This window comes from Egretta garzetta, unplaced genomic scaffold, assembly GCF_000687185.1.
Source record: "Egretta garzetta isolate BGI_Z169 unplaced genomic scaffold, ASM68718v1 scaffold163, whole genome shotgun sequence".
Lineage (NCBI taxonomy): Eukaryota > Metazoa > Chordata > Aves > Pelecaniformes > Ardeidae > Egretta > Egretta garzetta.
The window spans coordinates 1,906,854-1,921,862 of NW_009259308.1; the positions used below are offsets into that span (position 1 = coordinate 1,906,854).

At 45.4% G+C, this 15,009-nt stretch overlaps 1 protein-coding gene across 1 annotated transcript in view; it reads right to left on the reverse strand.

Moving 5' to 3' along the window:
• Positions 1–15,009, reverse strand: part of LOC104123913 (serine/threonine-protein kinase TNNI3K) — a 97,259-nt gene that overhangs the window by 523 nt on the left and 81,727 nt on the right. Inside the window, exons 22-24 of the mRNA XM_009636203.1 lie at positions 12,865–12,924; positions 11,064–11,233; positions 4,731–4,810 (exon numbers count right to left, since the gene is read on the reverse strand). Of these exons, the coding sequence (XP_009634498.1) occupies positions 4,731–4,810; positions 11,064–11,233; positions 12,865–12,924 (310 nt within the window). The remainder of the gene's footprint in view (positions 1–4,730; positions 4,811–11,063; positions 11,234–12,864; positions 12,925–15,009) is intronic.

The window sequence follows — 15,009 nt, forward strand, 5'->3', positions numbered from 1 at the left end:
ACCGTATTTCCAATGAGCTGCTCCAACAACGCCAAGGAAACTGTTTCCCCCTTTACATGGTGCCATCGGTCAGCTGCTCCATGCTTCTTATTTACTGTACTAACACTAAAAATCCAGTGCAGCCAACTCAGATTTCTTGATAACTAGGCGTTGTGCAGAGATACTCAGGTGCTCGGGAAACAAGAGGGCAGAGAAACTAGAACACAAAAACTTTCTGGGCGCAGGGTGGGGTGGAAGATGGGTGAGAAAACATTGCTAAGGCTCCTGTGTGCCAAATTCCTATTGTCAAGCATAAAAGACACACGGCTGCACAAAATTAAGACTCTGGTAATTACAACAGTACTGACTACAGGATCCTTAAACTGTAATCCATAAGCAACCTTGGGTTATCTCCTAATCATGACACACAATGCTTTGAAAGCTATCAGCAAAGCTTTCCTTAAGGGAATCTCACTCCTATCCTAAATATGCTGGGTGTTAACACTGCGGCTGTTCTGGCATGTGCTGAATGTGCCCAGTGAGGCGAAGGCAGCACATGTCATTGCTGAAGGCAGAGCCATGGCGCGTCACTGCGCGTGTGAGGAACGCAGGGCTGCAACGGGGCACACTATGGGAGCAGGACGTGCTTTTGAGGATCTCTCTGGCTGTGGTGACGATCCTTTGCACTGATCACGCTGGGTGGGAGACTGTCCACATGCTCTGCCATCAATTCCATTTGCGTTACTGCTGCCACACAATGGTGAACCTTCTCTTTAATAGATGCCTTCATGTTTCCGACCCCTTTGACCATATCCTATGGTTTTTTTCCTTTTCCTTGTAGTGCCTCTGAGGATTAAGACCACGAGGATGCTTGGCATGCCTCACTCCCAAGGGTCCCTTCTTGCCTGCCAGTGATGCATGTCTTCTCAGATGGATGGTGCCCTTTCCAAGTGCCAAGGGGGCACTTTCCATGCCACAGCCTGGGCTTACACTGTTGTGTGGCTACTCAGTGAGTGCATGCGCTGCCTTGTGTTGCAGGACAGCTTCGTGCTGCAAGCCTTGCCAGGGCCACCTTTGCAGTTGGGAAACTTTGAGGACTGTTGCAGCAGCATCACGAGCTTGTCTGCCAGCATCTGAGAGCTGCAGCAAGCAAGGAGAAGCCAAAGTCAAACTCTGTGTTTACACCTGTCTCAAACTTTAGAAGATATACTGTTTCCTTTGTGCATTGTGTACCTGCTTCGTGTGATTTCACTGCTTTCAACATACAGTTTAACTTACATTTTGTGAAACTTCCCATGAAGAGCAAGTCCTTTGCTTTCACTGAAGAAGTCAGGGCTGTGTTTATTTGTAAAATTCCTATTTTCAAATACACTCAGTGAAGGAAATTGTTCACTATCAGAAAGGCTCTTGCAGGAATGGGAGCAGGGTGCTTTTGGGGCTTTTATTGAAAAAGGAAAACAGTGAACGTATTCTTTATTGTTTACAGACTGCAAGCGCAAATGAGGATAATGGAAAACATTAGGCAAAAAGCAAACAGAAAGAAAAAAGATCAAAATGGATGTGAATGGGGAGAGACAGCAGTGAAATTGGATTATGTGGCATAAATAAAGAGTGCAAATATTTGCAATCATTGGACCAAGCATTCTAATAAAAAAGGGCTCAGGGCTTTCTGTCTTCTGGTGTGCCACTATGCATTGCAATGGCTTGATCACTCTACCAGGATCTCAAAGCATGGGATGCAGTGAGAACAAGGGGTGGCTGGGCTTGCAGAGTGCTATGGTGAGCCTCCAGAGAAGCTGGGTTTGGTGCTTTGCAACAAGGGACTGTGATTTTGTTGTTCCTCAAGATACATATCCTGGTGACACTGCAGGACTCAACTTTGAGTTCCATAAACCTGCTGAAATGAAGCATGTGGCGAGGAGTAACCTTTCCAGTCCTGTAGTGCCTAGCAGCCAGGATCTTCACTTTGTACCACGCTGGCTTTTTCCATTGTTACCTGAGTTAGCGCAAGGCTCAGCTTGGCCAACTCTTGGCTGTGATCAAGCAGTGCTGCACCGCGGTCCTGGTATTCTGATCAGCAACGTGGAGGTCTGTCTGGGACCACCTCCCTTCCCACTTGCATGCTTTGGGTCCCTTCTGCGGAAACTATAATTGAAAGAGCAGGTATATTTGAAAATAAATTTTGAGGTCTCATGAGTGGAGTCTGAAATCACTCCTTAATCCCACAGTTTAAATGTAGCCATGGAGAGTCTCTTCTCCACCATCCCTTTACTCCCTTGTGTCCCTTTTTAATACAGACTTGAGAAACCCTCTCCAGTCTTGCCTGCATGGTCTTACTCTAGGAGTTCACTGAGCATTTCTGTTTTGCTCTTGTTTTCTTCCTCCTTGAGTTTTCCAGTTACCAGGTACCTGATGAAAGCTGTGCCCGAGGAACTGGTCTCTGCAGCTGTGGAATCCGCATATGACAAGTAATAACAAAGTTTTTGTTCTTTTTTCAGTTTCAAAGGTCATTACCTCACTACTCATAATGACAGCAACACTGCTGTTAGCACTGTACTCACTAAATATTTATATGACCAGGTTTTCTCTTTCTCTCAACCAATATGCTCAGTTCAGAGGAGAGGAGGGAGCGCAAGAGTCGTGCTGAGGCCAGTGAAAAACAGCAAAGATGGTGAGTTGATGGGCTTCTGATATATGCTTCAGGCAGAACAAAAGACTGTATTCTCCTGGTGACAAAACAGGCTGGAAAGTGGCAAGAAAGGGAGCAGATGCCAGCAGAGGAGTGAGAAGGCCCCAGGGCAGGGGACAGCAGCAATGAGGATGGCAATACCGCAAAGTCAATGGGTCCACACAACACAGTTGCCATTTGAACATACAGAAAAACGTATGTAAGCATAGAGCATACAGAAAAGCATTTTCCTTGTAGGTGCTCAGCAGGTGCGCCGTGGAGAAACAGAGACTTTACACAGCACAGAACAACCCTGCTCACAGTAAGCACAGAGACGCCTTCCCACTGGGCACTCTTGGGTGACAGCGACTGTGGTGCACATGTGTCCTTAGAAGTCCGTGTTGTCCATCAAAGCCCAGCCCCACTCCTTGATACTGAGGATGCCGCTGTAATTCTCCGCCATGTCAGCCCTATGGCTCCTGCCATTTTTGTTCGCCTCCTTTGTCCATGATATGCTGATATGAATACTGATGACAAAACCCCTCTAGCCTGCTTTCAGAACAGACGTGGCTGGCATGGGCAGCACCACAGACTTGTTCTCTGCCTGGTCTGTGGTGCTGTTGTAAGAGTGTACCGGAGTCTGGTTTTGCATCTGGTGTTGCTGGGTGTACTGCAGTGCTGTGGTACGATGATCCCTCTAGCAATGGTTTCAGAAGACACCTTTTTGCATTGCTCTGTCTGCAGGGATCCTTGGGCCTGTCCAAGGGGTGACAAGATCCAGAATATCTGCATGGCTGTGGGCAGATGGTGAAAGCATGGTCTGTGGTGCTGTCATCAGGCAAAGGTAACCGCAGATGCTGTGCTGATGTTTGCTCAGCAAACTCAGCAGCTGCAGTGGATGGGCCCTGGCTGTGTGTCAGTGCTGAAAAGGGGCAGTGACACCCTGTTGGCATGGCCCTGGAGAAGTTTAGGATGTGCAGGTAAACAGATTGGCTGGTGCTGGTTGAAGAAACAGCACTGTGGGGCAGCAGCTGGAGGCTTTCCAAAATCATGCACTCCGTAGGTGTAGTCCCACTTCAGTATTGCTGCACAGAAAGTTACTGAGCTGGAATGTAGTGTTTCACATCTGAGCATAAAACACATGCTACCCCGATAGCGTGGTATAGCTCAGGGCAGCTTCACACCAGTGTCAGGTCTTTCTAGGACAGAGCAGCTGAGCCTAGTGTGAATGAAGGTGAGATTAAGAATCTGACCTTCAGATCCACACCAAGAAAGAAAGATTTACCCAAGACCTCTATCCAGTCTGCTTGATACCACCCTAATGCCAACTACATTTTCATATGCTCTTTAATTTAAGGTTTTATTTATACATTATGCTGCTGGGTTAAAAACTGCTCTAAGCTGATAACCATTCTATGCTTGGGAAACCTTGAAGAACCGGGCAGTGAGCTCGTGAGCTGTTTAGAAAGGGCAGGAGAGAGACAGATTCCCAAGGAGCTGCCTGCAAGACAAGACCCGAGCAAAGAGAGGTTTACTGGGGATGATTGCAAAGTTAGGGGCTAGGAAATGCTGGAAAGCTATTTGTGTGGCAACGCACGAACGCACACTCGAATGCAGTAGGACAGAAAGCCAGGAAGGTGAGCGGAAGCAGCAGCCAGGGCATCTCTGTTCTGGAGGGGAGCAGAACAACGGGATGCCCTCCGAGAGAGGAGTGCAAATGGTGAAAAGGATATGTTGTGTCATTTTATGCTCTCGTGGTACTCCAGAAATAGGACTGTCTTGCCCACTTTTTGCAGAAGCAGCCTTGAGGATATAATGCCACATCTTCTCCTTATTCACAGAAAGGACTATCCCAGCTCCAAAGTGCTTGGGGCGCACATGCGGTGAAAGCAGCCATGAGTTGCGAGGAGCACATGGTGAGACCTCGCCCATGGTGAGACCTCGCCAGCTCTGACTGACTGTAACCAGCAGCCTTTGCTGTACATTATTTTCCTCATGAGACTTTTTGGTACCTCAGGAAACTGCAGCTCTGCTCTGGTTAACCACACCAAGATGCTCAGATAAGTATTCTGCATTAACTCACCGTTTTTGTCAATTGGTGGGTACTGGAAGTTTCTTCTCATGTCATCCAGAGACAGACCCTGAGAAGGGTGTTGCCCAGTGCTGCAAATTAAATAGGAGGTGTCAGTTTAGATAAGACTGTCACATCTCCAGACCATGAGAACTTTTTCTACAGAGTCGGAAGGAAAATACAGTAATGTGAAATACGTGAGCCTGATGTCCGGCTACTGGCATTTGCAGTAAACAAAAAGCAAGAAGTTACGAAGCAAGAACATGAATCACATGCATGCCCACATTTCATCCATTCTCAAAGTAACTTCCCTCAAATATACCGCTTGGGGCTTCACAACTGTTTTTACATTGCTATTTTAGAAGCAATTCTAGGCGTCAATCCAGGATCGTTCTAATGTATTTTATGCATCACTGCTAAAAGATTCCTGCAAATAAGTTTCTCTATCAAGGAAGATCACTGAATTATCTTCCAGTAATTGACCAAAACCACTGCCCTACCAACAGGTTGTTTACCCCTGGTCCTAAGGAGCTATCACATACAGTGCTGTCCTGTACCGGTTCTTCTCAGATTACAGGCAGACAGAAACCAAGTGTACACAAAACCAAGGAGCCCAAACCGTTCTCATCTAGCCCTCAGTTCATTTATTTCCGAGGAGCTGCCAAAAGCATAAAGCAAGGCATAAAGATTACAATGACACAGCCGATGGCACAGGGAAGCAGAATAACACACGGAGGTGCTTCAGAACAGTTTAGATAGGATGGAGAGCCCACATCTGTCTGACCATATCTGATACTTGATTGGGGGACTAAAGAAGACCAACTGGATTTAAGTGCTCCGTGAAAATAACATCAGAGTGTTGTGCTTTAGAAAGGAGCTCTTTCATTTGGCCCGCCCTCACTGAGTATGCTCACGTAAACCTTGAGAAGCCTTTTAACTGAAAATACCATCAGCCACAGTTCTTGGGCTTTGACACTTTTCATGGTTCAGGTGGAAGGCATGGTGCTAAACAGAACTTGATATCAACTTAATTACATGCCGTGGTTATTATTTATCTCACAATATATAAAAAACCCCAAAGGTCTGTCACCACTAGGCTATCTAAACTTAACAGTGTATTTATGTCTCCTCGCTTCTATTGAGAAGCCATTAAGATACTACTTCTGGTGATCTCTTTGTGCAGTTTTGACAGGGTAATAGGATTAGGTTTGCCAGATCCCACTAACTGCAAAGTAACATGACATCAGCTTCACTTACTCTTCAAATATTTTCGATGGCAAAACTGATCAATCTAGCTTTTCAACCTCTAAAATGTGAAGTCATGGAATAGAAAGGGCGATTCAGTGAATCGTCCAAGTGGCAGAACACGAAAAGTTGACACCAGCTGGCAACGGCAGGACACAGGCTGGTTGTTTCAGGTTTCCTTGAGGCTTGTCTGCTTTTCCACCCTGAACACAACTATTACTCTACCACTGCTGCAAGTGCTGGGAGGTTCAGGAGAGGTCCTGTGGCTCTGGCTTTCCCAGCTTCTTTAAGACACGTCTCTAAGAGGCACAGACAGATGTGGCTTCCCTATAGTGACACCACTTGTCAGTGCCTGGAGTGGCACTGTGCCCCCTGGGAGGAGGCTGGCAAGCTGGAGGCAGAGTTTAATGAGCAGCAGGTGTACCCTGAAGGAGCAGGGAAAGCTCACCCCAGCTCAGCCAGTACCTCAGGAATATTGTTTCTACCCACCTTTTCACTATCCCATACTTCTCCATGCTGCTTCTGACTTTCCTCTTGATGGACCATTCACCCCTTTCCCCACTCTGCTCCCTGCCATCCCAAAGGACTGTTCCTCCTCTGTGCTGCACAGCTCCTCTACCACGCACCCACCCACCCAGCTGCTCACCCTGCTGCCAGCAGAGCTGCCTCTCCCCCCAGCCCCTCGCCTGGGTGCCTAGGAATGGAAAGCCCTTTGAGGGCTGACCTGCAATGGTACGGAACGTGCATGCATTTACTGTATCACTTGCATTATTGAAGCTCATTCATAATTAAGGACAAGAAGCCCTTCTTTGGGCAGAGGGAAACAATAAGGAGGTCTATTTTGGGAAAACACTGTCCAGTCAGAGGCTGAAGCAAAAGGCCAGTGAATGACTGGCTGGCAAATCTGCATCTGAAAGGATTGCAGAAAGCTCTTGCAGCAGCCGAAGGCTGTGGGAAGAGCCAGGAGGTCTCCAGGGGAAGAAATAAAACATACACTTTGCTTGAATTCTTAGCGCAGCATTCACAGAGTAACTCCTGACATGTTGGGCAAGAGAGATGGGCCTGAGGCCAGCCAGGCTGCCGAACAGGAGGCTGGCAGGGCCAGCTGTGCCAGGGACACCTGCCTGGAGCTACAGAGGAACCACAGTGGTGGCCTGTCCTACGTGAGATTTTCCTCAGAAAGGAGAAACTCTTAAGCGAGTTATTTGGCCTCGTTGCCTTTGGAACAGCTCAGAGTGAAAACAGCAGAGAGGAATCCTCTAGTTTTGTAAACATAAAAAAAAAATAAAAAGATGGAGAGAATTGCTGCTAATAAACAGCTGTTGGGAGGAGAATTATAATACAAATCTGCGATAAGTAACATGCTCCACTCTGCCATGGCCCTGACTTTAGGAGAAGGCAGAAAATCTTGAAATCCAATTATTCTCAGAACTGCTGACTGAACCGCATTCACACAGTCTCTTTGCTATATTTTTTTCTTTAAGTTTCTTGTCAGTTGGGTGAGGGTTTATGTTAACTAACCAGAAGAGCTGAAACCATCTTCAGTAAGTTGTTTAGCAGCCTCTCTAGGCATTAAGTCTGGAAGGGGAAGAAATAGCTGCTTGGAAAAGAGCTGAAAAGAACTTGAGGGGATAACTTGGTTTTTCTCTTCTTGTCCTCTGTTCTGTGAGGAAAGGTGGTTTGTAAGGGACCAGGTACTTGCCATTGATCCAAGACTTGGGTTAATTGAGAGCTACTTAAACAAGAAAAGACTATTCTTTTGCAGATGTTGTCCTTGGACTCCGTGGGAAATGCTAAAGGTGTAAAGAAGTAGAAAATCAACAGTTAAAGCTTCCATACAGTGGTGAATTGACATGTTAAGCTGTCCTGTCGGACAGACAGTTAAATTGCGCTGCTACCACATCCAGTTCATTACGAGACTCCTGCATCCCGCCATGCTGGAGAGCAATCCGCTCCACAGACGCTAAAGTTACAGGGCAAGAAACAAACACATAACTTCAGTGCCACGGCTGGCTGACTCCATGCATGGTACACGGAGATTTCATCAGACAAATTGTTTCTGCCGTGGTGTGGAGTTGCGTGCTGTGGTGTTTCATAAGACACGAAGACCTCAGAGCAGATGGAAACAGGAGGCAGCCCAGGGAATACAGTCCAGCTGGGGAAAAAAACCAGCGTGACCCCTTCCCTCTGAAAATGCCTATGCTTACAAAAATGAAACCCTAAGAAATAATTGTCATTAAGAAGTGAAGTCATTAATCATCTCAGTGTGTTGTATAATTGAAAAACTACTGAAACTGTGGAAACCATTCCCTTTTCGTTGAGTTTTGTGCCTCTGGGTGAATCTTTCTGGGTGCTATTTATAGATTTGAACGCTGTTTGTATGGCAGAGCATTTGATAAAAGAATCCACCTTTAAATAACCACTGGGGTTACAGAGGAGCCCGTTTTGGTTGGCTAACGAGCCTCAGTGCGGCACTGGGAACACTGAATTACAGGACAAGGGGGGCACTTGTTAAGTGCCCCTTCTCGCTCTCTCTCCTGTCTACGCTAACCTAGATATGTCACTTTCTTATTCCTTTCATGCAAATCTATTACACTCAACAGCAAAATCCGGTCCTTTACAGAAAATTAAAGTCTAGCTGACATTGCCTTCATCCTGACCTCAGTGCCCAGCTCCGTGTCCTGCTCCAGCAGCATATGACAAAAGCAATGCAATTTATAGGATATCGCATTTTGCCAGATGAACGCTTTGGGTCTGATCTATATTTTCATGCAAAAGATTTCAGTGTCTGTCTGGAAGCGTCTGCCTTCTGCCTCTCTGTACGAGCCCCCAAACAGGCAAAGGATTGATTCATTTTGCTCCTCTATTCCAGCTTCTCATTTTAGCTGATTTTATTTCTGACTCTCCACACCCCAGTTAATAGGAACGTACCACGAGTGCAGGGCTTGCTCTGCTATTACTGTTTCTGGCTGCTAAGTGGTGCTAAAGGGTAAAGTTTAGACTAAGTGCACTGCTCTTCTGGCAGAGATTTAAGGGCACCATTTCATTTTCACAGTACTCTCCCTCCCCATGGGATAGCGATGGGAGACTGCTAAATTTGCCCTCAAAACCAGGTCTCCCAAGTGGTAGGGTAGACTGCCTCGGATATTAACTTAATGGTACAATAATATACAGAACCCACATGTAACTTTGCCTTAAAAAATATTGGGAGTTCTTCTTGTCCTTCTATGGTCATAAGTTGAATGATACTCAATTTTTAGAATGTACTCTGGTGGGAACAGCCCCAGCAATTCTGACTCCCACAAATCTCTGTGAGGCTGAGATCTTTTTCCTCTTCCTTAAGGAAAAGAGACTTGGCATTTGTATCTCCTGCCTCTGTACCTGCTGGGACAGTCTGGTTTCTGTCTGTCTGTCCCTGCTCTTCTCAGCACGGACACCTCCACCTGCCACCCTCCCCAGCCAGCAGCCTGGGATTTGTGGCAAGCGCAGGTGACAGCCCCAGCCTGGCCGTGCTCTCTCCTGGTACTGCAACACCATCTTCCAGTAGCACATCCCTCTTCGTAACACAATTTGAGATCAAGGGGAAAAAACAGAACCTAAAATCCAGACCTGAAAAATATAACATCAAAAAATGGCACCTCTTCAATTACTTTGCTTTTCTACCACAGCTGCTCCCTGGCATCTCTAGTCTCTCCCCATGTTTTATCTTCATCACAGGCTTTTATGATCAGGGAACTGGGTTCTTCCTGTCCATAAAGCTCCCTCTCATTAAACAAACTCCACTAATACTTAGAATCTAATAGAGGTGAGGGCATGTTAGAAAATAGTTTTCAGACGCTTGGTCAGACACAAGCTATGCACACTGTTAAGGGGACACATACATATAAATGTAATGGGAAACAAATGTTCTCATGCATAGTAATTATAACGGCATTTCAGTGTGACCTTTCTTCCCAAATTTGCTTATTTCTAGGATTTTCAGCTGGGTTTTCCCAAGTGTGCCCTATTCCTCCTAATCGGAAGGACACATCTGCTTTGTATTTTGGCAGAGATAACAAGCCATCCTTGTGATGGGAGTCAGCAAATATACTTCTCACATTTCTGGAGGGCTTAGATTTCTGCTGAGAAGTGAGCTCACGGGGTAATGCTGGCCCCTTACGATGACTAGCAAGTCCTGCCCTCCCATTTTGATGCGACACCCTAACGCAGCCTTCTCTATTTTTCAGACAGTACGTAGAGGTTATACTGCCTTCAGTGTAACAAACTCTTCTGTCAACCACAAAAAAATTTCCTGCAGGAGTCAGCTCCCCTAAATGGCATTACTTCACAGAAGTGACTATATGAGCAGCTCTCTGAAATGTGAACTGTGCCCATGCTGTGAAGGAGGCTTGTAAGCCTTTGTGCCGCAGTTGACACCAGATGCTTCCAGCCACGTCATTTGGTACTGAAATGCTGCCCATGGCCTCACCTGGGTTTTCCATCTTGTCACTGATGCCACACACTGGAATATTTTTTCCTTTATTCTTTTCCAAAGAAAAGTGTGTGTTTTAGCTTTTCTTTGGTTAAATTTTTCAAACTGAAAACATATTGTGGTATAAACGCTGGCCTTCCCAGACCTGCTGGCAGGTAGTAAAGGTACATCCATCTAATTACCGCCCGTCTCCATCCCCTTGGATGGGCAGTCATCGGTCTTTTGTTTCATTTGACAAAGCAGTGGTACTGCGTGTAGAGCCCATACACAGCAGAACTTGATTTTCTACTATTATGTTACTCATAGTGAAAAATGCAAATGCTTAGCTGTTGTCTTGGCAGCCAGGATGGCTTCCACAGCATTCAGATAACCCAAACACCCTGCACCCAGCAGTTCCAGGAGAAGAAGAGACTGCAGAAGGGCCTTCCCTGGCTGGCTCTGGCAGTGGATCAGCACCGGCGCATGTTTCTACCTCTGGCTTCCCGCTCAGCCACTTCCCCTAGCTGGGCACAATCCCTGCTGCAGGGAAGTCCCGTTTTAGGCACGTGAGCCATGCAGTCTTGGGAAGAACTCTTTCTATCCCTTTCAGAGTTAGCACTCCCCTCAGCTCTGTGATGACGGGTACTTACCTCTGTGACCAGACAGCATAAGCTCGTGCATTCAAGGCATATTCCAACTCAAACCGACTACGTAGCGCTGCAACGTGGCTGCGGCCAGGACCTCCTCGTGCAATGAGACAGTCTGAAGATGAGGAGGGGGACAGAGAACCGCTGCTGTTGCTGGAGGCTGGAGACATTAACTGGATTAAAAAAAAAAAAGGCACTGTTATTACATATTTACAAGTCTTTCCTCAGCTCTTTCTCGTAAGTTGTGTCCCCCACATTTCCTTTGTAGTTTGGCTGAGAAAAGCAGTGCCTCCTGACTTTGATCACCTGAGGAGAACTGGATGCTGCCTGCCAAATAAAGCGGTCAATTCATCATCGCCTGGGGTTTTCAAGCTGGGGTTGGGTGGCTTTCCAGAAGATACGCTTTAGCTCAGCCATGAGTTATTTGGCTTGCGAGCATCCACTGTGCAGCTGGGAGCTGTCACTGCCTCCCCAGCGGGAGCCACCGACTGAGACTTTCCCATCTGTATGAGAAAGGTGGCAGTGCTGCCTGATCACAGTGGTCCTGTATGAGTATCCCAGGACAGGAATTCAGACTGATGGGGCGATGTAAATGCAGGGCTAGCACATCAGTCTATGTGTTGAAACATATATATACCAACCGTACAACATTGGCAGCAGCAGGGACCTAGACTTGCTGGCAAAAAAGTCCCTGCCACTCCTGGTTTCAGAGATACTTAGAAGGGGCAGAAGTGATTTCCTGAGAGAGGAGAACAAAAAGAGAGGAAGTAGCAGGGGGTGGAGAGAGAAAACTCTCCACCTTCATCCTTCATTGGCTGCAGTACTTAACATACTAGAGAGCTTGTTCCCTTAAAACTCCTCTCAAACAAAGCTTTGCTGAAGACACAGTGGAGCTTAGGTTTAACTCCCCAGCTAAATAATGCTTGGTTTTTTTTTTTTTTTTTGTATGTAAGCTCTTGTCCCAGATTTCTTCCTGCATGCACTGCTGTCTGTGTATCATAGAAGTCAGGTCTCCCATGAGATGACACAGTTTCTTGTGATATAGTGCTTCACTTTTTTTTTTTTTTTTTTTTTAAACCTTAAAATAAGCTTCCACCTACGAATGGAGCAACAAGCTGCAGTCAGAGCATGGAGAAATGTAATAGATTATGGGTGTCTTTTCTGACCCTTAAGCTCAAGAGCAGCGATCCATTTTAAAAGGAGGTTGGTTTTTTGGTTTTGTTTTTTTTCAAAACTCTTATGTGCGTACACACACAAACACACAGAGAAAATATAATTTCAGGAATTGCAGCCCTGAATCATTTACTTTCTGTTTGACCACTTATCTTACACCAGGCTGAAGGCTGATACATCCATCTGTGTCATAGCCACAGTCCAAAGCAGGAACCGCCTTTGCATTTATCCTTCTTATGTTTTCTCTTTTTACCTTTCTCCCAAGGGCCTTGGTCTGTTTGTCTTGTCTTCTTTTTAAACAAAGTAGTCTTGAATAGGATGAATGGGAGTAAAAAATTCTACCCAGGACTACCGTGAAGTGCATCCCCACAGCACTGCTCATGCTCTCTCTTCAGCGTACCTCCTTGAGTAGCTCCTGACACTCACAGCAATATCTGGTCCCTGCCTCGTCCTTCTGGCACCCATATAAACCACTATTGACAATGTGCCTTAAAAATACGGTGTGTTTGCTAGCGATAGGATGAAGCAGCCCAAGCAGCTTGCAGGCTCCAAAGCCTTTCCTCAACTGCTGCTGCTTTCCCGACCATGCAGCACATGCACAGACACCTTGTGGTGGAAATAAGGTCCTTACCTCAATATTGCACAGACATTCTTCTAATTTTGTGACTACTTCTGAAAACTCTGGTCTCCCCTGTGAACATAACAGAAAAAGCAGAGCTGTGTTAAAAATAGAAGGAGGACATATCTTCTGGGATTAAACTGACTCACAGATATGTGATGAATCGCAGCTCCCCTCCATTTCCCTTTCTCTCAATTACATGGCATTGCTTTCAGCCTGCTTTGGAATCTGGTGGGAACTGCAATTTCAGCACTAAGCTACGAAACAGAGGTTTTGTGTGTAACAACTTTAGCTACATTATTCTTCTCTTTCTCTGAAACAATTAGATTTGAGTCAATAATGACTAGATCATAAGATTACAGAAATACTAACAATACATTCTTGGCTCTGCTTATATATTGTATATTAGCATACCTTATATATTAGGTATGCTTCCTCTTCACCCATAAACAAGGCTTTGAACACAGCAATAGCTGTGAAGAGCAGCGGACAAGCTCCTGACCAGTATTACACCTATGGCCACCCTCTTCCTTCCCTCGTTGGTGTTCTTGCATTGCACCACGTGCACCGTCTCCACAGTTGCCCCCCACTGCCTGCCTGACCTGTTCCCGGACATGTATCTCCATCTCTGTGTGCTTTATGTGGCATAAGGGTTTGTGGAGGCCACGCTAGGGACAGGATCAGGCAACTGAGTACCCCTCCTTCCTATTACTGCTGTTCAATACCCTATTCCAGTGTACAGAACAGTCTTCCCAGGGAAGTTGAGGGTTAACTAAAGCGTTGCATACAATGGTGTTCGACAGAAGAGGACTGGGAATACCTTAATTAAGCAACTGTTAAACAAACTCCTCATTCCCATCACCACATCTTCCTCAACAAAATTGCCTGCAAGAAGTAATCATAATTTAAGAGCTTTAAGACAAAGTCCTGCAGACCTCACATCTATGAGCAATAGCAGAGGGATAATACACAAAAATAAGACTTCAGGTTTTAGCCCTTCATGAGAAAAGTATAGTAACAAAATGGGTGTTAAATGCTTTTCTTTCTCAAAAGGGTAAGAAAAAATATGACCAGTCTGTTTTAAGTTCCATGGACTTGTCCTTGTCTGCAGTTACATAGGAAAGAGAGGGAGAAAAGTGTGTTTACTGGGGTCCACAGCAGTGTCCTGTCTGATACGTGCTCCTTGTGGTAGTGGCTTAATGCAGTGAGACTGTCTGCATCCTTCTCCTGCCTCTGGCCACCAGTCCTCCCCCAGGGCAGTGGGATTGCCTCCAGTAAGGACTGCTGTGAGTAACTTATGCCTAGGAAAGTGTTGGGGAAAACTATCGTGGCAAAAACTACCCTCTGAACAAGTTGTCCTTCACAGGGACATGTAGTCCTCAGAGTTGGCTCTTAAGCTGGGTGAAGGCTGGTGAGAAGAAGGGAGATCCCATCTGATCACTGGACAGGAACTTGATTGAGAGATGATTTCAGTGGTTCCTTTTACAAAAGACTTTCTTATAAAGCAGTATATGACCACATTAGAGTATCTCTGGGCTCTAGTCTACAAAGTGTTCAAGAAATACTGGAATTTATTGCATGTAATAAGCTCTATTGCATTCAGTAGGACTTCATTGGAGGCCATGGAAGAACTGACTGTAACATTAGACTTGTACTTAATAAAACTAAAACAATGTTTATTTTCTTTATGGAACTAAGCCCCAGCTACCATGGCAAATATTTTGACTCTAATTAAAGCTTACAAATTAAAATAGCTAATGAAAAATGCTGCTTAAGAGACACTGTCTAATCTTCTAGTCATCACTTTGCCTTTGGAAACAACTACTTTCAAAAGTTTCTGGAAAACAGATGTTCAAGTAGCTGATAAATAGTAACAGTGACATGACACATGGGAGCTAGTTTTCAGCTGGGATGAACCTTGAACAAAATTAAAGACAAATAAAAGGATAACTTTTCAAATTTGGTGGCATTTGATAAACATCCAGCAAAATCCATACATATATACTCCATTTTCTGCCTCTTCCTTTTTTTTTTTTTTTTTTTAAAAACTGAGCAAACCTCTTGGAGAATTCTGACCTGTGAACACTCGTTGAGCTCCAAAATTCACCATTTTCCCCTAACAAATAACCTCTGTTTTTAAGTAAATGTCTTTGTTTA